Below are 26,097 nucleotides of genomic sequence, written 5' to 3' on the forward strand. Positions count from 1 at the left end.
CCAGGGTGTAGAGACCAAGGGCCTCACACCCAGATTAGGGAACTGTATTATATGTGTTATAGTCCAGACTAGTTCCAGGGTGCTGAGACTACGGACCTCGCACCCAGACTAGGGAACTTGTGCGATCATTTTGTTATACATCAGACTAGTTCCAGGGTGGAGAGACCACGGACCTCACACCCAGACTAGGCATTGTTTGATATCTGTTATGACTTATTGCTTTCCTGACTACTCCTCTGTCCTCTGATTCGGTACCTCGCATATCTGATACTCCGTTGCCAGACCCTGCTTGCCTTGGATACCGAATCAGCCTTCTGTCTTTGTACTTTATCTGTCCGTGTGTTACCGACCAGGCGTGTCCGACCTCGAGAGCTCTCTTTCCCCTTAAGAGATAGGGCTTGATTCACAAAGCGGTGATAACTCAGTTATCACGCCTAAAAGACTTTAGGCGTGATAACCTTTGCACCACTGAGTTATCACCGATTTGTGCTGCTCTTTGCGCGAAGCTCCCGCGCACAAAGTCCCATAGGGCTCAATGGGCGCTGCGCGCGAAGCACGGTACACTGCGTGCGCTACACGCGCAAAGCTTTGCGTGCGGGAGATCGCGCGAGTTTCTTATCATGCCTAAACTGAGTTTAGGCGTGATAAAGGGCTTTTCACAGGCGTGCAAACACTTTGCACCGCTTTGTGAATCAGGCCCTTAGTCTCCAGATCAGAGTGACATCCACCTTCAGGTGTCACTCACTCTCTGGCCCTTCCTGTCTCCAGCCTGACTCCACCCCTTGGAGAGGTTCAGGCTGCTGGAAGGTTCCTGTGCTCTCCGAGCAGTGTTCCTTTACTGCCTAATATCACCTGCCCAGCAGGTGCATTACTCAAAGTACTACTGTTTCACCAAACGCTTACATACCCTTAGGTGTCCAGAGGTTAGTAATATATCTGTATTATCGGTGATTCTGCAGATCATCAATAATCAGGTATATATCTGCATTCTTGGTGATACTGCAGATCACCAATAATCAGATTCTCTCTGCGTGCTGACACCAATCGTCACACTGTAATTTTTTTTTGGGAGGTGTCTGTGCTGTCCGAGTTGTGGGGAGGACCAACCGCGGCAGTACGACCGCTTCCTGGAACCTCTCCTAATGTTTTACTGAGCCGTGGTACCAACACATTAAGTGCCAGGGTGAACTATGTAAACAATTGCTGTGTAATTTTTTGGGAGGTGTCTGAGCTGAAAACTGTCATGTCCCAGATGTGCGGTTGGACTTTGGACACAATGTGGGCTGCATGACCGCTGTCTGGAACCTACTCCTGATGTTAATTTACAGCCTTTTTTTTTTTAACTCCCCACATAATTAGTGTTTCCCTTTAAAAAGAAAATATGATGCTACATGCATCATTTACCTCAGAAAACGTTTTGTAAGCTATTTATAGGCCACTTCCGTTTTTTTCTATCCGAATATCCGAATCCGCCCGGCTAATGCGTTCGGATATCCACATGTACGTGGATATCAGAACGTTTGGATCCAGATATCTGGGTATCCGGATCAATTAGGATTTTGAAAAGGGGTATCCGAGCACCCTTTAGTTGTCACTCAAGGGATCCATCCCGATCCTTGATAGCCGACAATCGCATGTGTGTATTTTACCTTAAGTCTGCTTGTTAGCTTTACCCTAAGTCGGCTTGTTAGCTTGCTCCTTGCTAATATTAAACAGCTCTTTTGAGAGCTAATGTTCTTTTGATCTATTTTTTTTGTTTTTGTGTGTCCCACCAACACTTGCATATGCAGCCTTGTCAGTCAGTCACAGCTGGCCCTTGCCCCCTTGCTAATTCCTACTGTGCCACTGCCAGGCCCAGCACATTCAGTGCCTACCTTTTCACTGCACGTGTGTGACAGCTGCACATTTGTAATCCCAATCACTGCATACCTGTTCATGTTTACTGCACCTGCGTAACAGAAGCACGCAGTGTTATATACCAGTCACTGCACCTGTTCACGGTACCTGTGTGTGATAGCTGCACATTTGTAATACCAGTCTGTGCATACCTGGTCACTGCACCTGTGTGACAGCTACACATTGTATTGTAATACCATTCACTGCATACCTTTCACTGCACATTGTAATAGTCAAGTCAGTGCATAGCTTTCACTTCATCCCCCTGATATGGACAAAACAACAGGCAGGAGGCAGACCCAGAGGCAGGCCACCTGGCAGGTCTGTTCGAGGTTGTGCAGCCCTCGACCAAAGTACAGTGCTCAGAAGAAGGCACGTGCCATCAGCCCCCAATATTGTCAGGATGCAGTTGGCTATTTAACACAGAACACCTCAGCTTCCGCACGGAAGCGTGACATATCTTTCTCCTCCTGCTCTGATTCTGGCAACCCACTTAACACTCCGTTGGCAGCCATCACCAAAGTGCCAACATCCCAGGGCTCAGCAGTGTGGAAATGGTTTGTGTCTGCCTTAGATGAGAGCAATGCCATCTGTACTCTCTGCCACCGAAAATTGAGCCGTGGAAAGATCGAGACCCGCAAAGGGACAACTACCTTACGAAGGCACATGATTACAAAGCACAAACTGCAATGGGATGACCACCTGAGAAAAAGCAGCACTCAAAAGCAAAGCCACACACTGCAATGGAAGATATCAAGCTGCAATGGTTTCTCAAAAAAAGGCGATACCCAAACTGTACCATGATGTTGAAAGGCAAGTGGTGTCATCTCTGGCACACAGCATTGGGACAAGGGTCCATCTGACCACGGATGCCTGGTCTGCAAAGCTCGGTCAGGCCTGCACGAAGAAGTCAATACTCACACAGCAGCATCTCTGCCTGCAGGCCACTTGACTGCCTTCTCTGCCACCACCAATAGGGTCCAGGACTCCAGGCAGATTCCTGAATTTTTAAGGCCGCTGCTATAATTTGTTTGGTGCATGTACGTGCCTGCCTAATTTTTCTGGCTGCACTGCAGCAGCAACAGCAAAACAAAAAAAAACGCATGTACATGTGCCAATTCCCCTTCGTGATCGTTACCTTGCCACGGTGAAGGGGCTTGCGTATCACAATGAAGCAATGACCGCCGGCTATATGAGTGTGTCTGGGGGGGCACATCCAAGATAAGGTCATTGCTTCATTGTGGACAGACCAAATTCGATCAGCTGGACAGTCACTGTTCTATCATTGAGCTACCTCAGCCCGGCAACCATATGGGCTTGAAAACCACTATCGCCTGCACTCTCACCATGGTGCACACCAGTCCAGCACGACCGTCACTACACAGACAGCTGTTTGCGGTGCGTTACACAGCTAGTTTGGTCTGTCAGTGTGTAACAGTACACAAATTACACTACCTGATGGATGTATACACATGCAAGATGTTTTAAAGCACTTTAGGCCTCCAATTCAGCATGCAATGTGATTTCTGCCCTTAAAACGCTGCTGTGCATCAAATCCGGATTTTTCCCCAGGACTTTTGACATGTATCCCACTCCGCCATGCCCCCTCCAGGTGTTAGACCCCTTGAAACATCTTTTCCATCACTTTTGTGGCCAACATAAATGTTTGTAATTTTCAAAGTTAGCCTCCCCATTGAAGTCTTTCTTTTGCGGAAGTTCGCTTTCGAGGTTCGTGAACCTAAAATTGGAGGTTTGAGCCATCTCTACATACAACCAAAGAAAAGAGGGCATTTTTGTCTTTTGAGATGGTATCCACACACCCTCCTCCCCCAACACACCTACCTTCCTACCTGCTGGTCTGTGTTTTTAAAGCGGAACTGTAGATTCAAATTTAACACACTGTTTCACTTACCTGGGGCTTCTGCAAGCCCCCAGCAGCTGTCCTGCGCTGAGTCTCCGTTCCCCCACCGTCGCTCTGTTCTGTACCTCGACTTGTAAGTCGATGCCAGCGCAGCCCTGCCAAGCGTATCCTTTTTTCGCGTTCCCCTCTGCAGTAGCGGGGAACGCGAAGGATATGCGTGGCCAGAGCCGCTCAGGCGCAGTGGCCCGGCGGCAAAACCAAAACTAGCTGGCGGCGGGAGAACGGAGGCTCGTCGAGGAGTGACGCGGGACTGGACAGCTGCCGGGGGCTTGGGGAAGCCCCAGATAAGTGAAACAATGTGTTTAATTAGAATGTACAGTTCCGCTTTAAGCTAAAACACAGCCTGTACATCAAATCAGTATTCGCAGCTAGACGACCCAGAGTTTGTAAAAACACTATTTCCAGCCATACAATTATGCCTTACATCAGATAATTGGCTAGAAGATTTTTAAACTGTTTATTAACATGTACATACTAAGAAATGCATAAAGTATTTACAGAAACATGGAAATCTATACACAATATACAAGATTGAACAATATCCTATACAAATAACGACATTAAATAAGAACTCAAAATTATCCTTTGACATTTGGTACCGTTGTTCAAACAGTCAAAGCTATTTTTATTTTAAGTCCAATTCTGAAGTTTAAAGTCTTTTTTGGCTGTTGGAAGGCACCTGTTTAGCATCAAAATACAGGAAGAGATGAAGCGAATATTCTTAAAAAATGAACAAAATGATCATATGAGAATAGTCACAGAGAAAAGTGCATGCCAGATTGTGTTCAAGAGCTACACCGTGAACAATTCTATGCAAATTACTAGTTCCACCAAGAGTGTTAGGAGGTTCTGCTGCCTTCACCTTTCACTCCTCACTTTTGGTTCATTGTTTTAATGGTTGGCCTTCACGGACTATTAGAGAAGCTCAGCTCAGTTTAGTATCTCCCATATTACATCTTCTCCAGTCTTTAAAAATACTGTATCTGCAGTTCTCACAGTAGATAAGCTCTGATTGTCTACTTAATTATCATATGATCAGATTACATTTTTTTCCTTCCTCTGGTTTACAAAAGTCTTTTTCAAGCCAACTGTGTAATGCAGGTTTCAGTTACGAGGTATGGCAATGACTTCATGAGGTGAAGGGGCATTTGTAGAGCTCATTGTAGGAGTGAGATCCACAACGGCACCAGGGGGAGCCTGGAAGGTGAAGTTTTGCAGAAGTACGGTGTAGAAGAGGAACAGCTCCATCTTGGCCAAAGTTTCTCCAGCACAACTTCTTCTGCCTGAAGACAAAAATGAAAAAAACCTCAGTTGATATGTTCACATTACGTACATGTTTTGGAAACTTAGTTGACATTTTTCACTTTTTCAAGTGTGAGCTTTCAGCCAATGGGCATTCTTGAAACTGTTACTATAGTCTGAAGAAGGCCTCAGTTAGGTTAACACGGTAGGATACTCTACCTGCGCTGTATACTGGGCATGCATACTGGGACATTTTTTGGCCGTAAAAATGTAAAAAAAAAAATCTAATCTCCAATTATATGCAAGTTACTGAACTTCTACCAGATCTCCAAACCACCTGGAGAATATCCATATGGAACATACTGATCCATGTAACAGAAATGCCATTTTTGATTTTGAAAATATAATGCATTTTATTTTGTGATATGGTCACTGAAAAAGTAAATACCAAAGGAATATGAAAATGAATTTGTCGATAATAAGGTCCACATTCAAAATGTGTTTGCTATTCTAATGTAAGAATAAAACTAATTTAAAAATATATTTTTGAAAAGTCACCTCATACAGCCTGCAAACGTATTTTCACAATTGTGCTGCTTTTTAGGGATGCTCATTCGGATTCTGCGAAATTTTGATCGGAAATTGCATTTCCGCATCGGAATGCGGAAATCGGTAATGCAAGTGCGGTTGGCGGATTTCCACCGCAAATTCCACCCTGCATCTGCCCATTTTCTGCATTTTACATTACAGTAAAAATCCGCTGACTTTAGTGGTTAATAGCAAAGCCCTTGTAAGTCCTAGAAAAAAAAAAAAGTTTTCAAAAAGACCTTATAATTTTTGATAAAATTGATGTTAAAGTCGGATGGAAATTCCGCATTGGAATGCGGAAATTGGTAGCGGAAAGCTGAATCGGTAATTGGCAATGGCAGAATGACCGCGGAATCGGAAATTGGCATTCCGACCATCCCTACTGCTTTTGCAAAAAATATTGCAGGATCCTCAAACGTATTCTCAGAACTTGACATGAAATTTTTAATTGTTTTGGCGAAAAGGCCAAGCGAAATATTAGCATTTTCCCTCATCACTGATAACAATGAGCAACAGTTGAATTGAGTAAATACTGGAAGACTATAGTCTAGCTGGACTCTGCACAAGCAATGGTACATACCATTTTCTTATTATGCAGTGGGTGCTGCAAACTGTAAAATACATGGCACTGCCAGAAGCATATGGATAGGTGAAACCATATGCAATGCTTAGCAAAGCCTGGCCAGGATGGCTAGATCAACTGAAAACAAACCTATCTGAGCTTAAACCATGGTCTCCATTGTACCAGAAAAAGCAGGTAAAAAGGATTTACCAATAATTGGAGCTTTTAGAGCTTGTTCACACTACAAGAACTTTTCTAAGCACTTGTGATTTTAAAGGGGAACTTCAGCCTAAACAAACATACTGTCATTAAGTTATGTTATGTTAGAATAGAGAGGTAATATAATTTTTTACCCATCCTGTTTTAAAAGAACAGGCAAATGTTTGTGATTCATGGGGGCAGCCATCTTTTTGGTTGAAAGGATGTGACAGGGAGCATAAGACACAGTTCCAACTGTCCTGTGTGCTGATAACCCCTCCCAGTTGCACACACTAGGCTTCAAATGTCAAATTCAAAATGTAAAAAAAAATAAAAAATAATAATAATTTGCACCAAAACAGCAGAACGAGAACATCAGAAATCCCATCATGCTTTGCACAGCATCAGGTTGAAAAAGCCCGGGCAATTTCTTCTGTGCAGCTAAAAATGAGGCTTGTATAAGAGAAACAAAGTTCTGATGCTGTGAAACTGTTAAGCCGCATCTACACACGTAGATGCAGCCGCGATGCTCCTTATCAATCGAGCCGCTGATGCTGATCTTGCTTCCGCCGATTCCCTGCTCGCTCCCAGCGAGGGGACAATGGCAGGGAATCGAACGAAAGATAAGCGGCGCCGGCTGGGACGAGCGGGGACTCGAATGCGGCGGGTACGCGGAAGAGGCGATCCGGCGGCTAATCGAGCCGCCGGATCGCAGCCTCATCTACGCGTGTAGATGAGGCTTTAAAGAAACACCAGGCCTTTTCAGTGCTGCCGAGTCGATTTTTAGTCTGGAGGTTCACTTTAAAGAAGGCTTCCCTGGTTGTTATATATTTGGGGCAATGCAGCAGGAAGGGATTCTCGTCCTTTGAGGGTCTTCTGTTCAGTGTTGGCACAGTCTCTCCTCCCTGGGTTTGTATGTCTGTCTGTCTCCCAGACTCTTTCAAGGTTGTGAGCACTCAGTTTGTAGATGCTCAGGATTTTCCTCTTGAGTTTTGGAGATTTTCCAGGTATGGATCCATTTTACATTCTCTGTAGGGACTGGTATATGGTTAGCTTTTGTGACTGTTTTATCATGTCATAAGGCACAGTAAGGGCTGATTCACACTACAAGAGCTTTTTAAACGCCAGAGATTTTAAAAGCTCTTGCTAATGCAAGGCTATGGGGATTTTTACAAAATCACATCGCTTCAGTGAGAACACACACATAGGATAACATTAGCAAGAGCTTTTAAAGTGAACCTCCAGACTAAAAATCGACTCAGCAGCACTGAAAAGGCTTGGCGTTTCTTTTTTCTCTTATACAAGCCTCATTTTTAGCTGCACAGTAGAAAACTGCCCGGGCATTTTTCCCCTGATGCTGCGCAATTTACATTTTGAATTTGACATTTGAAGCCTAGCGTATGCAGCTGGGAGGGGTAATCAGGACACAGGACAGTTGGAACTGTCTTATGCTCCTTGTCACCTCCTTTCAACCAAAAATGGCAGCCCCCATGAATCACAAACATTTGCCTGTTCTTTTAAAACAGGGTGGGTAAAAAAAATTATATTACCTCTCTATTCTAATTAACATAACTAATGTAACTTAATGACAGTATGTTTGTTTAGGCTGAAGTTCCCCTTTAACATGTGAAAGTCTGGAAATAGTTCCATCAATTTCTTAGAGGATGAGAGAAAACTACATTCTACTAAGAGAAGAGAAATCCACAGTGACAATTGCTGCACACTATGTCACAACATGCCACAGACTGAGAGGAGCATAATGGAACTGGAATCCCAAACAGTGTCCATGAACTGCTAACCCACTGCCACTGTACCCCTACCCCACCCCATGCCCCCCACTATAGCAATGCCTGACTGCCTGTATTGAAGTTGCTGTATTAAAGCTTGGTCATGCCAATAAAGCCATCTTTGATTTGATGGATCCATTAACTGTGAGCAGACCTTCAATTGGAAAATAACTGATTCTATCTTCTGTAGTAAAACTATTCCAGGCAGTAGGAAAACCATTAAGATACAGCAGATCGGCACACCAAGTTAAGCACCCTCTTTACAGAGCTCCTTTTCCTTTTATACTCTTTACACAGAAGTTTCCAGAAATGCACATATCGCATTGGTCTTTTCTGAGGCTATTGTATTAAGCACTGTGCATATGCTCGATCACCATTAGTGTTGAGTGAAATTATTATTTTTGCATTAATTTTGAAAAGAATGTAATTTTTCTCCTTTCAATCAAAAAGGTCTTCCATAATCATTTTGTAATTTTTCACATTTGTATGTCAAATTATTTTTGCATCAGAAAGACAAATTTGTTTACTTTTACATAGTTACATAGTTACATAGTTATTTTGGTTGAAAAAAGACATACGTCCATCGAGTTCAACCAGTATAAAGTACAACACCAGCCTGCTCCCTCACATATCCCTGTTGATCCAGAGGAAGGCGAAAAAAACCCTTACAAGGCATGGTCCAATTAGCCCCTAAAGGGAAAAATTCCTTCCCGACTCCAGATGGCAATCAGATAAAATCCCTGGATCAACATCATTAGGCATTACCTAGTAATTGTAGCCATGGATGTCTTTCAACACAAGGAAAGCATCTAAGCCCCCTTTAAATGCAGGTATAGAGTTTGCCATAACGACTTCCTGTGGCAATGCATTCCACATCTTAATCACTCTTACTGTAAAGAACCCTTTCCTAAATAAATGGCTAAAACGTTTTTCCTCCATGCGCAGATCATGTCCTCTAGTCCTTTGAGAAGGCCTAGGGACAAAAAGCTCATCCGCCAAGCTATTATATTGCCCTCTGATGTATTTATACATGTTAATTAGATCCCCTCTAAGGCGTCTTTTCGCTAGACTAAATAAACCCAGTTTATCTAACCTTTGATAAGTGAGACCTTCCATCCCACGTATCAATTTTGTTGCTCGTCTCTGCACCTGCTCTAAAACTGCAATATCTTTTTTGTAATGTGGTGCCCAGAACTGAATTCCATATTCCAGATGTGGCCTTACTAGAGAGTTGAACAGGGGCAATATTATGCTCGCATCTCGAGTTTTTATTTCCCGTTTAATGCATCCCAAAATTTTGTTAGCTTTAGCTGCAGCTGCTTGGCATTGAGTACAATTATTTAACTTGTTGTCAATGAGTACTCCTAAGTCCTTCTCCAAGTTTGATGTCCCCAACTGTATCCCATTTATTTTGTATGGTGCTAGTCCATTAGTATGTCCAAAATGCATGACTTTACATTTGTCAACGTTGAATTTCATCTGCCATGTATGTGCCCATATAGCCATCCTATCCAGATCCTGTTGCAATATGACACTATCTTCCTGAGAGTTGATGATTCTGCACAATTTTGTATCATCTGCAAAAATAGCAACATTGCTCACTACTGCATCCACTAGGTCATTAATAAATAAATTGAAGAGCACTGGACCCAGAACAGAGCCCTGTGGGAACCCACTGCCAACAGTCTCCCATTTTGAGTACGCTCCATTGATCGTACCCGTTCCCTATCCATGAACACAGACTCTTCCCCAGTCCTTGCATCCTCAACTTTTGCACCAGACTTTTGTGGGGAACAGTGTCGAAGGCCTTTGCAAAGTCCAAGTATATCACATCTACAGCATTCCCAATATCCATATTAGCATTCACTACCTCATAAAAGCTGAGCATATTAGTCAAACAGAACCTGTCTTTAGTAAACCCATGTTGATGCTGAGAAATAAGATTATTTTCTACTATGAAGTCATGTATAGTATCTCTTAGTAACCCCTCAAATAGTTTGCATACAACTGATGTTAAGCTTACAGGTCTATACATTTCCTGGAACTGATTTTTTGCCCTTCTTAAATAATGGGAAAACGTGGGCTGTACGCCAATTAGTGTTGGGCGAACACCTGGATGTTCGGGTTCGGGCCGAACAGGCCGAACATGGGCCAGATGTTCGGCATGTTCGGCCCGAACGCCGAACTCAATGGGAGTCAATGGGACCCCCGAACATGCCCATTTTGGGGGCCCCATGGGGTCGCAGGCATAAGGGGGGAGCATGCCCCGGTCGCGGGGGGGGTCGGAAATTCCCCCCACCCCCTCCGCTAGCGCTCCCCCCTCTGCCCGCTTCCCCATACAAAAAGTTTGAAACAAGTTCAATAGTACCTGGGCTGGTGGCACTGGCTGGCAGTGGAGTGAGGAGGAGGAGGAGTCCGAGTAGCAGAGTGACGTTGAGGCCGGGCAGCGAGCGGTTCAGCGCTAGTACCCTTGTGGTACTTCCGCCCTTTCTCTGACCTCACGTCCTCTGCGTGATGACGCATACGAGGGTACGCGTGATGCGTACCCTCGTATGCAGAGGACGTGAGGTCAGAGAAAGGGCGGAAGTACCACAAGGGTACTAGCGCTGAACCGCCCGCTGCCTGGCCTCAACGTCACTCTGCTACTCGGACTCCTCCTCCTCCTCACTCCACTGCCAGCCAGTGCCACCAGCCCAGGTACTATTGAACTTGTTTCAAACTTTTTGTATGGGGAAGCGGGCAGAGGGGGGAGCGCTAGCGGAGGGGGTGGGGGGAATTTCCGACCCCCCCGCGATCGGGGCATGCTCCCCCCTTATGCCTGCGACCCCATGGGGGGCAGTATTCGGCCGAACAGGGCCCTGTTCGGCCGAACAGGGGCCCTGTTCGGCCATGCATTCAGTAGTTCGGCGAACCCCGAACAGTTTGGCCGAACACCACCAGGTGTTCGGCCGAACTCGAACATCACCCGAACAGGGTGATGTTCTGCAGAACCCGAACAGTGGCGAACACTGTTCGCCCAACACTAACGCCAATCCACTGGGACTTTGCCAGTTGCAAGAGAGTCACAAAAGATAAGATAAAGGGGTTTAGCTATAACTGAACTTAATTCCCTTAGGACCCGAGGATGCATGCCATCCGGGCCAGGTGCCTTGTCTATTTTTAATTTATTTAGTCTTGCCTTCACTTCTTCCTGCGTTAAGTATTTAATATTACAGTTAGAAGATTGAGACTCTTCCGCCTCTGTAGTTTGCAACAGTGCTGTTTCTTTTGTGAAGACAGAAGCAAAGAAAGCATTTAATAACTCTGCCTTACCTTGGTCATCCACCATTGAGTTCCCACCCTCATCCTTTAGGAGTCCTATACAGTCAACTTTTCTTTTTTTAGAGTTAATGTACTTGTAAAACTTTTTTGGGTTAGATTTGATATCCTTAGCGATTTGTTTTTCAGCTTCAATCTTTGCCTGCCTAATTTCTTTTTTACAATTTTTATTGCACTCCTTATAATTGCTTAGTGCAGCCTCGGTCCCCTCCTGTTTTAAGACCTTATAGGCATTCTTTTTCCTCTTCATTTTATCTTTAACCTTTCTATTCATCCATAGAGGCCTTTTTTTATTCCTAGATATTTTGTTTCCATATGGGATATACATACTACAATATTGATTGAGTATAAGTTTAAAAGCTTGCAATTTCCCTTCATAATTTTTTTTTTTTTGAGATATATTCTGGAAATTGAAAAAAGCATTGATCACGGTCATTAGAAAACTAGCGATCCCTGATGGTTTGCGATGAACAAACGAGTTCAGCACACAGTTGAATTAAACAATGGCACAATGACAGCCCCCTGATTGGATTGTGATACATTAGGTCATCAGTAAGAGAATGTAAGCCAATTCAAAACAACTTGCTTTTACTAATGGCTAACATGGTACAATACTCTGTTGCTACCAGTAAGGCAATAGATTTGTTTTATTTCTCTACTTTGCCTCTACTTAGCGCAGTGATCTTCAAACTTGGCTCTCCAGCTGTTAAAAGGACTTCGAGGCCAAATGAAAAAAAAAAAAAATTGAATACCTGCATCATATTTGAAGGCACGGAGGACGCCGTCCGGGCCGTTCCGTCGGGTCCCCACTGCTCAGTAGCCCATCCCGACCCCACAGCCTGGGTCGGGTTCTCCTGCCTCCACTTACATGGCCGCATGAGTTGGCCGTGGCTGCGCAGTCCGCATAGCCGAGAGTGTGGCTGCGCAGCTCTAGGGCCAACCCCCGATCCACGCTACACGAAAGCCTGTAGGGGGGGGGAGTGTTGGCCCTAGAGCTGCGCAGCTGCACTCGCAGCTATGCAGACTGCGCAGCCACGGCCAACTCATGCGGCCATGTTAGTGGAGGCAGGAGAGCCCAACCCGGGTTGTGGGGTTGGGAGCCGGCCCGGGGGGGGGGGGGGGAGTAGTCTATTGAGCGGCGGGAACCCAGCGGAACGGACGCCGTCCTCCGTGCCTTCAAATATGATGCAGGTATTTTACTTTTTTTTTTATTTGGCCTCAGAAGTCCTTTAAGGAACTACAAGTCCCACAATGCTTTGCAGGAGTCCGACAGCCACGATTCATAAAGGCAAATGCATTGTGGGACTTGTAGTTCCTTAATAGCTGGAGAGCGAAGTTTGCAGATCACTGGCCTAGCGCATGGAGAGCCATTTCTCAGCTTCTCCCCGCTCCCAGCTGACTGATCTGGGTGGTCTAGGTGAAGAGTCCAGGGCAAGCCATTCATTTCACCAAACACTGGTTCACACGACAGTCAGGGGCCCCGGAATCTGCCACAGACCGGGACCCCTAAACTACCATGCAATACCCAGAGGGAGATACAGGTGAGCCCTGGACCTCTCACCACCAGGGGAATCACCTGCACTGCCTCTGAACTAATGCTGACTGCATTTGCTTTTCATGTTTTGCACACTCCCAGCTAGCACGTTCCTACCTTATATCTGATCAGCGGACGGCCAATCAGGTGCAATGGTATACACCTTTTGTCTGCCATATCAAATCTAGCAGGAATTGCGTGATCTGCATAAACGTAGTAGCATTCAGGTGGGGGGCTTCGGTCAGACGTAATCGTAGATTATGTCACTCAGCAGGGACATTGCGTGCAAGTAACCACCCACTTTGACCCCTCCCTAACCACTCACCTATCAACCGCATCCTGGAAGCTGCAAAAAAAAAAAAAAAAAATTTAAAACCACAAAACACTGGTTCACACGACAGTCAGGGGCCCCGGAATCTGCCACAGACTGGGACCTGTATCTCCCTCTGGGTATCGCATGGTGATTTAGGGGTCCCGGTCTGTGGCAGATTCCGGGGCCCCTGACTCATGTGAACCAGTGTTTTGTGGTTTTAAATTTCTTTTTGCAGCTTCCGGGATGCGGTCGATAGGTGAGTGGTCAGGGAGGGGACCAAGTGGGTGGTTAACGGTGTCCCTGCTGAGTGACAATCTAAGATAACGTCCGTACTAAGCCCCCCACCTGAATGCTGCTAAATGTATGCAATTCCTGCTAGATTTTATACGGCAGACAAAGGGTGTATACCACTGCACCTGATTGGCCGACAGGCGTCTGCTAATCAGATATAAAGTAGGAATGTGGTAGCTGGGAGTGTGCATTTGCTTTTAGTGTTTTGTACTCAATTGAAATGGAAAAAAAAAATTGTACACTAGGATCATGCAGGACTACATAGCCTGCTTCATGATATAGCATGTTATGTGCAAGTTCAGTATGAAAGATCTTTGCTTGGAGACCGTGCTTGACTTGACTGGGACTCCCTTGAACTCTGACCCTTATTCTCTCCAGTAAGATGGGTTACCTGCTGAGAATGGGATGAAGGCTTCATTCTTTTTGAAATTTCCATCTGCATCAAGAAAGTGTTCTGGGTAAAACTCATAAGGTTTTTCAAAATGGGCTTCATCTCTCATTACAGAAGACAGCAATGGGATTATGGTCGTGCCCTAGAGAGAAAACAATTTGTAGATGGAATTAAAATTTGCTGTAGACAGTTATGTATGCAGTATTTACCAGCAGTGTAAAGTATAAATAAATCAACTAAGTGCTGGTGAGTTCTTAACTTAGGCGATGGGAGCCATTGGCTTATCCTATTTAACTTAAAGGGGCACTATGGCGAAAAATTGTAATATGTGCAAACATATGGAAATAAGAAGTACATTTTTTCCAGAGTAAAATGAACCATAAATTACTTTTCTCCTAGGTTGCTGTCACTTGCTGTAGGTAGTAGAAATCTGACAGAAGTGACAGGTTTTGGACTAGTCCATCTCTTCATGGGGGATTCTCTGGGATTTATTTATTTATTTTCAAAAGCAGTAGCACTTAGTGAGTGGCAGTTGCTCTGTCCATCTGCTAAAAAACTGTAGCGAGCAGGTAAGCTGGCCAGTATCATTGTTTAAATCCCTTTTAGGGAATATCTTTATAAAGAATAAAAGCCTTGCTGAGAATCCCCTATGAAGAGATGGACTAGTCCAAAACCTGTCACGTCTGTCAGATTTCTACTGCCTACTGTAAGTGACAGCAACAAAGGAGAAAAGTAATTCATAGCTCATTTCACTCTGGAAAAAAAAAAAAAGTACTTTGTAAAATTTTAAATATGTGCAAATATAGACAATCTTTCACCATAGTACCCTTTAAGACCCCCTGGGCAGAAAAGAACTTGCTTGGGTGATACAATCACCCAGCGAGTTCTCTACACGCTATCCAATTGTCCTTTTCATGTCCCTGGGAAGCAATGCTTCCTGAGATGAGAGTTAGCTTAGACCTGTAAAGAGCAGGTCTAAACCAGCTAACGCACATAGTCACTGCAGCATCTGGGGGTCTTCTTTAATAAGGATACCCCAGAGCTCCCTGCCAGGCCGCCGCACCTCTGACGGCCCCCATGCGGCTACGCCGGGCACCCCAGTCACCATTTCATTGGCTCAGACAGTGGATGAATGGGGAGCCCCGGCAGGAGCTTTAAAGATGGGGCTATGAATTCACAGAAATCACAGTGACTCATACTGTAAGTACGCGACGGGAAACTTGGCTCTGGGGGTCTCCTTATCAAAGGAGGCCCCCAGATGCAGCCACAGAAGATAGCAGCAATGTTCAGCGGGTGTGCGCGCATGTGTGGGGAGTGAGGCCGTGGTACTGAAGGACAGGATATAGCCTCACTCCATCGCCCGGTAACAGAGAGCATCGCTGAGGCTTTCAGCTGAGTAATGCTTCCTAACGATTGGCCATCACACAAAGGAAGCCAGCAATAGGATTTTTCATTAACCTTCATATGATGGCAAGGGGATAAGTAGCTCACATCTGCAAGCTACTTATCACCTGGAATAGGATATGGCCCTTCAAGTGAGCTCCAAGATGTTGGTAGGGCAGGTTTTGTGCACAGATTTATAGGCCAGGCATAGAATCTTCAAACGTATCCTGATTTCTCCTCATTTGTGTTTTTTCTTTTTTTGCGGCATATTTAAACTATTTTTATTGTTGCATATGATTACCAGTTTCAAGAACTACAGGTTTCATACAAAAGCCAAAAAGCTCAATGGACATCCAAGAAAGAGACAATAAGAACACATCTTTCCAAAAAGCACAAAGATCAAATAAAACCCTTGTAAAAAAAAATAAAAAATCCCACATTAACCAGTTCGCATTCAGTCGTTTTTCGCTTCATGCATCCGAACAATGTTCACCTCCCATTCATTAGCCTATAACTTTATTACTACTTATCACAATGAACTGATCTGTATCTTGTTTTTTCCGCCACCAATTAGGCTTTCTTTGGGGGGTACATTTTACTAAGAGCCACTTTACTGTAAATGCATTTTAAAAGGAAGAAGAAAAAAACGGAAACAAATCATTATTTCTCACTTTTCGGCAATTATAGTTTTAAAATAATACATGCCTCCATAATTAAAACCCACGTATTGTATATGCCCATTTGTCCCGGTTATTACACCATTTAAATTATGTCCCTATCACAATGTATGGCGACAATATTTTATTTGGAAATAAAAGTGCATTTTTTCCGTTTTGCATTCATCACTATTTACAAGCTTATAATTAAAAAAAAAAAAAAAAAAAAAAAAAAAAAGAAATATTTCATCTTTACATAGATATTTAAAAAGTTTAGACCCTTAGGTAAATATTTGTGTTTTTTTTTTATTGTAATGTTTTTTTGTTTTTTTTAATTAAACATTTTATGTGGGTATTTTTGGGAGGGTGGGATTGAAATTGTATTTTTTTTTGTAAATATGTGTATTTTTATTTTTATTTAACATTTAGATGTAGTTTACTTTTTGGCCACAAGATGGCAGCCATGAGTTGTTTACAGTGACTTCACTCTAAGCGTACCACGTACGCTTAGAGCGACATAGGAAGCAGAAAAAGCGTAGCTTCCGAGAGAAGCTGTCGCTTTTTCTGCGGGGGAGAGGAATCAGTGATCGGGCACCGTTGCCCGATTCACTGATTCACTGGCTAACAAACCGCCGGCCGGGAGCGCGCGTGCACGCGCGTGATCGGCCGCGTGGATGCGCAGGAGTGCACATGGCTTCCTGGACGTGAGTTTCACGTCCAGGAATGTCAAATAGTTAACCACCACTAAAATACATTTTCACCTCTGAATCTGGGCTTTAAAGTGGTCTGAAACGCTGACCTAACATTCAATGAAAATGTTCTTTCCCACTTTATTACTCATACAGTTATCTTTGCTTTTGTGCACAAGTAAAAGTCTGTTTACAAATCACAAGTTTCCAAAGTGTAGTTTATCTTACCCTGAAAACTGGCATTGCATTTTATTCCAGCTGCTTTTTATTATATATTAACATCTAATGAGTTTTCTGAACTGTGTGTGTGCCTGAAGCACAGAGAGCTCCTTTTCATTTATAAGACTGTTTACACACAATGTAACAAGATTGGAATGTAAACAAAGATACTGTTATCTACAGTTTAGATGCGGATTGAAGCTGAATAGCAGGACAAACTGCTTTTGTTTAACCATTTTAGTGATCTGCAAAAAAAAAAAAAAAAAAAAATAGCTACAGGCTTTGGGAAATTTAGTGGTCTATACTTTGTTTTGATCTCGGCTTTAATTTTATTTGCCACTTACTTTTGGAATAAAATATCCTCTTAACGTTACATCTCGTGTAGTTGCATGTGGAAGATTATCCGGAGCAATGTCCCCAAAGCGCTGGATTTCGCAGAGGACGGCATCTGTATAAGGCATTTGTTTCTTGTGCTCCAACTTAGGAAGAGCCGTGCCGATCACGCTATCAATTTCACTTTGCACTTTTCCTGTGAAGAATTCAGAATTAAGCAATTAGTTGCAATTAGTAGTGACGATCTATTCTGCTAGTTACGATTATATGAAAATTCCACAATTATGGCCACACATTCCATCCAGATTCAGAACTTGTTGCTTTGGCCATACATAATTATGCCTTTTTCAGTTGATTTTGCTTAATCTATTCATAATTTTACACCAGTTTTAGTGGTTAGTAGCAAAGCAAATATTACTTTGTATGTTAAGGTGAACAGGGCCGGTTCAAGTAACAACTGGGCCCTAGGGCAAAATTAGCCCCCCAACAGACACCCCCCGACCAAAAATCGTCATTAGAGGCCCTTTGTTGCAGCCACATTTCCCTCCTGGGCCCCTGAGCTGGCTGCTGACCCTCCCCCAATCACCTCCCAACTTAACAGACTCTGCAGAGTCCCTGGGGAGCAACAGTTAAGATGGGAAGGGACACCTTGGGGGCCCCTACAGGCTCTGGGGCAATTGCTCATTTATTCCTATGGTAGCTCCGGTCCTGAAGGTGAATAAAGGGAATACTATTTTTGTTTTTGTTTTTTAAAAAGACCTTGTAGTTTGAGATTAGGGTGTACATATATGTACAGTACGTTAGGTGGCATACACATGTGACAGCTTACTTTGGACTTCTGGGTATTTGATCATGATCAGGATGGCCCATCTCAGAGTGGTGGATGTTGTCTCCATTCCGGCACCAAACAGCTGTGATATCAGCGCTGTTAGGTTATCATCATGGTAGTACAGAGTGGATTCTGGCTTTCCCTGAACAAAATAAAACAATTATACAAGGTCTATAAGATTTATATACAAAAAGAGTGGAAAATTATTTACATACAACAGTTAATAAATCATTAAAGTGAAAGTCAATACAGTCACCTACTAAGAAAAAAAGACTCGAGTTATAACATTTCATACATATAAAGTTGTCTCCATGTACAAAATATATAGTCAGGGGCGTAGCAATAGGGGTTGCAGAGGTAGCGACCGCATTGGGGCCCTTGGGCCAGAGGGGCCCCATGGGGCCATTCCTAAACCAAAGTAGAAGCTGGTTATTGGTCCGGTGCTGGTAATAATCGCTTCTATAGATGCTTTGAATGGTAGTAATCATTAACAAGCTGTTACCCATCCCCTTCTGACACCTCTGACTCTGTACATGACCTTGGCAGGTTTTGTTGCGCCGTATCAATTTTTACGTATAGATTGCTAGGGGGGCCCAATGTAAAACTCGCACCAGGGCCCATAGCTCCATAGCTACGCCACTGTATACAGTACTGTGATATTATATAAACAATCTCATCTCCGTAGAGGAAGGTGTAAGAAAGGATGTTCTCTTACAGACTCCGCTCCACTGTCTGAAGAAAGTCTACTCCCTAATTTCCAAACCTCACCTCATCTTTGGATCCAAATTCCTCCCAGCTTATTCTGAAGCTTTCCTTATTCTTCATACTGAAACATCTCTTTTTTACCCCATCACTTTCTAATGATATTTTTCCATGCTTCCTGAAAAATGCTGTCCTTGTATCAGTAGTTAAATAAGTCACTGGTACCCACAGTATCTCCAGCTACTGCCTTGTTTCTCTTCACACCCAAATAATTGGAATGACATAGCCTTGCCATTTGACCGAGTACTTCACTCGTGCACACACACAGCTCAGACGCAGTCCTGAACTCCTACCTGCACAGATCACAATTGCTCTGCACTGCTTGGTGTAACTTCCAGGCAGCTGCGGTGTTTAGAGAACTGAGCCGGGGAACGGGGGCGATGACAATGAGCAGCACAACCGCATTGAGAATAAGGTAATTCTCCATTATTCCACCATGAAGCCCTCAGGTCAGGGCATTAGGCGTTGCTAGACAAATGAGATGGTCCTGTAATTAAGTATTTTGCAAAGAATATAATGCAGAGTTATCTGCTTTCCCTGAACACATAGGAAGCTTTTATGCACTCAATCCGTAAATACAGCTCATCACAATCTAATCATTGTATCCATGGTTAGGACATTCTTATCAGTGAAGTGGAAGTGTGAGTATGGACTCTTCCAGTTACTTGAAAACCAGACAGTGTTATGCTGTGTTTTAATGTTTTAGACCAGAGATGAAATTTGAGTTTCATAAAACTTGTCCTTACCTCTTGCTGTTTTACCAGGTAGGCATCAATTACATTTCTCTGATCGTTCACATCCAGGTCCTTCCTTTGCTTAGTAAATGTCTCTTTCATAAAACTTTGCAGGGTCTTAGTGTTGTTAGCAATGGTATGGTGGACACCAGGTAGGGGGTCTACCAGAGTGGGGAACATGTTGTAGAGCTGAGAAAGGTCAAGATAATTTAAACTGTTAGTTTCAATTCATTTCACTTATTTTTACTAAATTTAAAAAAAAAAAGTAGGGTAAATTCATGTTTTGCATTCCACGCAGCTTCTGTGAACGAAGTGGAGTGTTTGTGGTTAGAGTTGGGCCGAACCTCCGATTTTAGGTTCGCGAACCGGGTTCGCGAACTTTCGCGGAACGTTCGGTTCGCGTTAAAGTTCGCGAACCGCAATAGACTTCAATGGGGATGCGAACTTTGAAAAAAAAAAATAATTATGCTGGCCACAAAAGTGATGGAAAAGATGTTTCAAGGGGTCTAACACCTGGAGGGGGGCATGGCGGAGTGGGATACACGCCAAAAGTCCCCGGGAAAAATCTGGATTTGACGCAAAGCAGCGTTTTAAGGGCAGAAATCACATTGAATGCTAAATGACAGGCCTAAAGTGCTTTAAAACATCTTGCATGTGTATACATCAATCAGGTAGTGTAATTAAGGTACTGCTTCACACTGACACACCAAACTCACCGTGTAACGCACCGCAAACAGCTGTTTGTACTAGTGACGGCCGTGCTGGACTGGTGCGCACCATGGCGAGAGTGCAGGTTTTTGTGGCTTTACAGCCCATATGGTCGGCCTGGCTGATGTAGCTGAATGACAGAACAGTGACTGTCCAGCTGATCAAATTTGGTCTGACCACAATGAAGCAACGACCTTATTATCTTTTGTGTGCCCCCCGAGACACTCATCTAGGCGCCGGTCATTGCTTCATTGTGATACGCAAGCCCCTTCACCACGGCAAGGTAATGATCACGAAGGGGAATGGGCGCATGTACATGCCTTTTCTTTTGTTGTTGCAGCTGCCCTCAGTGCAGCCAGAAAAATTAGGCAGTCATGTACACGCACCATAAAAATTATTACAGCGGCCGCTGCTAGCAGCGGCCTAAAAAATTCAGCAATCCGCCTGGAGTCCCGGACCCTGTTGGTGGTGGCGGAGAAGGTAGTGAAGCGGCCTGCAGGCAGACATGCTGTGTGGAGGGACTGGGAGCGACTTAGTCTTTTTGGGGCAGGCCAGGCAGCCAGTCACACGGCGTGCAGGCAGAGATGCTGTGTGTGCGGGGACTGACTTAGTCTTGGGGCGGGCAGCAGCCCTCCGGGATCCATGCCTCATTCATTTTGATAAAGGTGAGGTACTTAACACTTTTGTGACTTAGGCGACTTCTCTTCTCTGTGACAATGCCTCCAGCTGCGCTGAAGGTCCTCTCTGACAGGACGCTTGCGGCAGGGCAGGAGAGAAGTTGGATGGCAAATTGGGACAGCTCTGGCCACAGGTCAAGCCTGCGCACTCAGTAGTTCAAGGGTTCCTCATCGCTGTTCACAGCAGTGTCTACATCCACACTTAAGGCCAGGTAGTCGGCTACCTGCCGGTCGAGGCGTTGGTGGAGGGTGGATCCGGAAGGGCTACGGCGAGGCGTTGGACTAAAGAACGTCCGCATGTCCGACATCACCATGAGATCGCTGGAGCGTCCTGTCTTTGACTGCGTGGACACGGGAGGAGGATTAGTGGCAGTGGTACCTTGCTGGCGTTGTGCCGTCACATCACCCTTAAAGGCATTGTAAAGCATAGTTGACAGCTGGTTCTGCATATGCTGCATCCTTTCCACCTTCCGGTGAGTTGGTAACAGGTCCGCCACTTTGTGCCTGTACCGAGGGTCTAGTAGTGTGGCCACCCAGTACAGCTCATTCCCCTTGAGGTTTTTTATACGGGGGTCCCTCAACAGGCAGGACAGCATAAAAGACGACATCTGCACAAAGTCGGATCCAGTACCCTCCATCTCCTCTTGCTCTTCCTCAGTGACGTCAGGTAAGTCAACCTCCTCCCCCCAGCCGCGAACAATACCACGGGAAGGTTGAGCAGCACAAGCCCCCTGCGACGCCTGCTGCGGTTGTTGTCCTGCCGCTGTCCCCTCCTCCTCCTCCTCCTCCTCCCCCAAAGAAACACCTTGCTCATCATCCTCTGAGTCTGACTCGTCTTCTGCACACGACCTCTCTTCTTCCTCCTCCTCCCCCCTCTGTGCTGCCGCAGGTGTTGAGGAAACAGCTGGGTCTGATGAAAATTGGTCCCATGCCTGTTCCTGCCGTAACGGTTCCTGGTCACGCTCATTCGCAGCTTCATCCGCCACTCTACGCACAGCACGCTCCAAGAAGTACGCGTAGGGAATTAAGTCGCTGATGGTGCCCTCACTGCGGCTCACCAGGTTGGTCACCTCCTCAAACGGCCGCATGAGCCTGCATGCATTTTTCATCAGTGTCCAGTTGTCGGGCCAGAACATCCCCATCTTCCCAGACTGTTTCGTTCTACTCCAGTTGCAGAGGTACTGGGTGACGGCTTTCTTCTGTTCTAGCAGGCGGGAGAACATGAGCAGGGTCGAGTTCCATCGAGTGGGGCTATCGCAAATGAGGCGTCTCACCGGCATGTTGTTTTTACGCTGAATTTCTGCAAATCGTGCCATGGCTGTGTAAGAGCGCCTCAAATGCCCACAGAACTTCCTGGCCTGCTTCAGGACATCCGCTAAGCCAGGGTACTTTGCCACAAATCTTTGAACCACTAGATTCATGACATGTGCCATGCAGGGTATGTGTGTCAGCTTCCCCATATGCAAAGCGGCAAGCAGATTGCTGCCGTTGTCGCACACCACGTTGCCTATCTCCAGGTGGTGCGGGGTCAGCCACTCATCCACCTGTTTCTTAAGAGCAGCCAGGAGAGCTGCTCCAGTGTGACTCTCCGCTTTGAGACAAGCCATGTCTAAGATGGCGTGACACCGTCGTACCTGGCATGCAGCATAGGCCCTGCGGAGCTGGGGCTGTGTAGCTGGAGAGGAGAACTGCCACTCAGCCAAGGAGGAGGAGGAGGACAGCGAAGAGCATGTAGCAGGAGGAGAGGAGGTGGCAGGAGGCCTGCCTGCAAGCCGTGGAGGTGTCACAATTTGGTCCGCCGCTTTCTGCTTGCCATCGTTCACCACCAGGTTCACCCAATGGGCTGTGTAGGTAATGTAGCGGCCCTGCCCGTGCTTGGCAGACCAGCCATCCGTGGTCAGGTGTACCCTTGACCCAACGCTCTTCGCAAGAGATGACACCACTTGCCTCTCAACTTCACGGTGCAGTTGGGGTATGGCCTTTCTCGAAAAATAAGTGCGGCCTGGCATCTTCCACTGCGGTGTTCCGATGGCCACAAATTTACGGAAGGCCTCAGAGTCCACCAGCCGGTATGGTAACAGCTGGCGAGCTAACAGTTCCGCCACGCCAGCTGTCAGACGCCGGGCAAGGGGGTGACTGGCCAAAAGTGGCTTCTTCCGCTCAAACATTTCCTTCACGGACACCTGACTGCTGCTGTGGGCAGAGGAGCAGGAACCGCTCAAGGGCAGAGGCGGAGTGGAGGAGGGTGCCTGTGAAGGTGCAAAGGAGAAAGCGGCAGAAGCAGATGATGCACCTGAAGGAGGAAGAGGAGAAGGAGGGTGACTTTTCTTTTGTGTGCTGCTGCTGCTTTTGCTCAGGTGGCCATCCCATTGCTGTTTGTGCCTTTTCTCCAGGTGCCTTCGTAAGGCACTTGTCCCTACGTGAGTGTTGGCCTTTCCACGGCTCAATTTTTGTTGGCAGAGCGAACAGATGGCTTTGGTCCGATCTGAGGCACACACATTAAAAAATTTCCACACCGCTGAGCCACCCTGGGATGTGGGCACTATGGGGACCTCAGCAGCTGATGCTGAAGGGCAAGTTGGCTGGCTGTACATAGGTGGCGATACATGGTGCCGGACTCTGCCACCAGCTGTTTCTGACGAAGAGCTGCCCCAGCTTCTTTCAGCAACTTCTCTCCTCCTACTACTCTCTGACTCCCCCTCTGAACTGTCCCCCTCTTCATCTCCTCTATTGGGAACATACAGAGGATCCCTATTACCGTCATCATCGTAGTCATCCTGCCCAGCTTCGCTTGCCTCAGACAAATCCAAACTTGCACCATCAGTAGGTCCTTCATCCTCCTGACACGTTACATCCATAGTGTTGCCGCGTAACTCAGACATATTAGCTGGTGAAAATTCATCTGGCTGTAACAACAATGGCTGTGCATCAGTGATTTCAACACTAAATAATTCTTGCGAAGTGTCAAATGCAGCGGAAGTGGTGCTAGTAGTAGCGCTGGTGGCTGAGCAAGATGAGGTGTTCTGTGTCGCTAAATACTCAACCACGTCCTGACAATCTTGGGAGGTGATGGGACGTGCCTTCTTCCGAGCACTGTACTGTGGGCCAGATCCACACGAAATTACATTTACACGACCTCGCGCAGACCTGCCGGGTGGCCTTCCTCTGCCTCTGCCACTACCTCTTCCTCTTCCTCTACCTGTTTTGTCCATATTGGGTATGCACGGAGTGGTATATCACACTGCGTGCACTCACGTAGGTAGGTGGGTTCACTTAACTGCACAGGTATGCGCACTGATGCGGTGGGTTCACTGAACAGAACAGGTATACAGTGGCGGGTTCACAGAACAGGTATACAGTGGCGGGTCCACTGAACAGAACAGGTATACAGTGGCGGGTTCACAGAACAGGTATGCAGTGGCAGGATCACTGAACACAATAGGTATGCAGTGGCGTGTTCACTAAACAGGTATACAGTGGCGGGTCCACTGAACAGAACAGGTATACAGTGGTGGGTCCACTGAACAGAACAGGTATACAGTGGCGGGTCCACTGAACAGAACAGGTATACAGTGGCGGGTTCACAGAACAGGTATGCAGTGGCAGGATCACTGAACACAATAGGTATGCAGTGGCGTGTTCACTAAACAGGTATACAGTGGCGGGTCCACTGAACAGAACAGGTATACAGTGGCGGGTCCACTGAACAGAACAGGTATACAGTGGCGGGTCCACTGAACAGAACAGGTATACAGTGGCGGGTTCACAGAACAGGTATACAGTGGCGGGTCCACTGAACAGAACAGGTATACAGTGGCGGGTTCACAGAACAGGTATGCAGTGGCAGGATCACTGAACACAATAGGTATGCAGTGGCGTGTTCACTAAACAGGTATACAGTGGCGGGTCCACTGAACAGAACAGGTATACAGTGGCGGGTCCACTGAACAGAACAGGTATACAGTGGCGGGTCCACTGAACAGAACAGGTATACAGTGGCGGGTTCACAGAACAGGTATACAGTGGCGGGTCCACTGAACAGAACAGGTATACAGTGGCGGGTTCACAGAACAGGTATGCAGTGGCAGGATCACTGAACACAATAGGTATGCAGTGGCGTGTTCACTAAACAGGTATACAGTGGCGGGTCCACTGAACAGAACAGGTATACAGTGGCGGGTCCACTGAACAGAACAGGTATACAGTGGCGGGTCCACTGAACAGAACAGGTATACAGTGGCGGGTTCACAGAACAGGTATACAGTGGCGGGTCCACTGAACAGAACAGGTATACAGTGGCGGGTTCACAGAACAGGTATGCAGTGGCAGGATCACTGAACACAATAGGTATGCAGTGGCGTGTTCACTAAACAGGTATACAGTGGCGGGTCCACTGAACAGAACAGGTATACAGTGGCGGGTCCACTGAACAGAACAGGTATACAGTGGCGGGTCCACTGAACAGAACAGGTATACAGTGGCGGGTTCACAGAACAGGTATACAGTGGCGGGTCCACTGAACAGAACAGGTATACAGTGGCGGGTTCACAGAACAGGTATGCAGTGGCAGGATCACTGAACACAATAGGTATGCAGTGGCGTGTTCACTAAACAGGTATACAGTGGCGGGTCCACTGAACAGAACAGGTATACAGTGGCGGGTTCACTGAACAGGTATACAGTGGCGGGTCCACTGAACAGAACAGGTATACAGTGGCGGGTTCACTAAACAGGTATGCAGTGGCAGGTTCACTGAACACAACAGGTATGCAGTGGCAGGTTCACTGAACACAACAGGTATGCAGTGGCGGGTTCACTGAACAGGTATACAGTGGCGGGTCCACTGAACAGAACAGGTATACAGTGGCGGGTCCACTGAACAGAACAGGTATACAGTGGCGGGTCCACTGAACAGAACAGGTATACAGTGGCGGGTTCACAGAACAGGTATACAGTGGCGGGTCCACTGAACAGAACAGGTATACAGTGGCGGGTTCACAGAACAGGTATACAGTGGCGGGTCCACTGAACAGAACAGGTATACAGTGGCGGGTCCACAGAACAGG

The 26,097-nt window shown here is 45.9% G+C and overlaps 1 protein-coding gene across 1 annotated transcript in view; it reads right to left on the bottom strand.

Annotated features, from left to right (window-relative positions):
• The window catches only part of LOC137504632 (uncharacterized), a 237,658-nt gene that overhangs the window by 83,585 nt on the left and 127,976 nt on the right, over nt 1-26,097 (bottom strand). The window contains exons 6-10 of the mRNA XM_068233212.1: nt 19,659-19,835; nt 18,151-18,292; nt 17,333-17,517; nt 14,042-14,183; nt 4,925-5,100 (exon numbers count right to left, since the gene is read on the bottom strand). Of these exons, the coding sequence (XP_068089313.1) occupies nt 4,925-5,100; nt 14,042-14,183; nt 17,333-17,517; nt 18,151-18,292; nt 19,659-19,835 (822 nt within the window). The remainder of the gene's footprint in view (nt 1-4,924; nt 5,101-14,041; nt 14,184-17,332; nt 17,518-18,150; nt 18,293-19,658; nt 19,836-26,097) is intronic.

The sequence above is a fragment of the Hyperolius riggenbachi genome, chromosome 4 (assembly GCF_040937935.1).
Source record: "Hyperolius riggenbachi isolate aHypRig1 chromosome 4, aHypRig1.pri, whole genome shotgun sequence".
NCBI lineage: Eukaryota > Metazoa > Chordata > Amphibia > Anura > Hyperoliidae > Hyperolius > Hyperolius riggenbachi.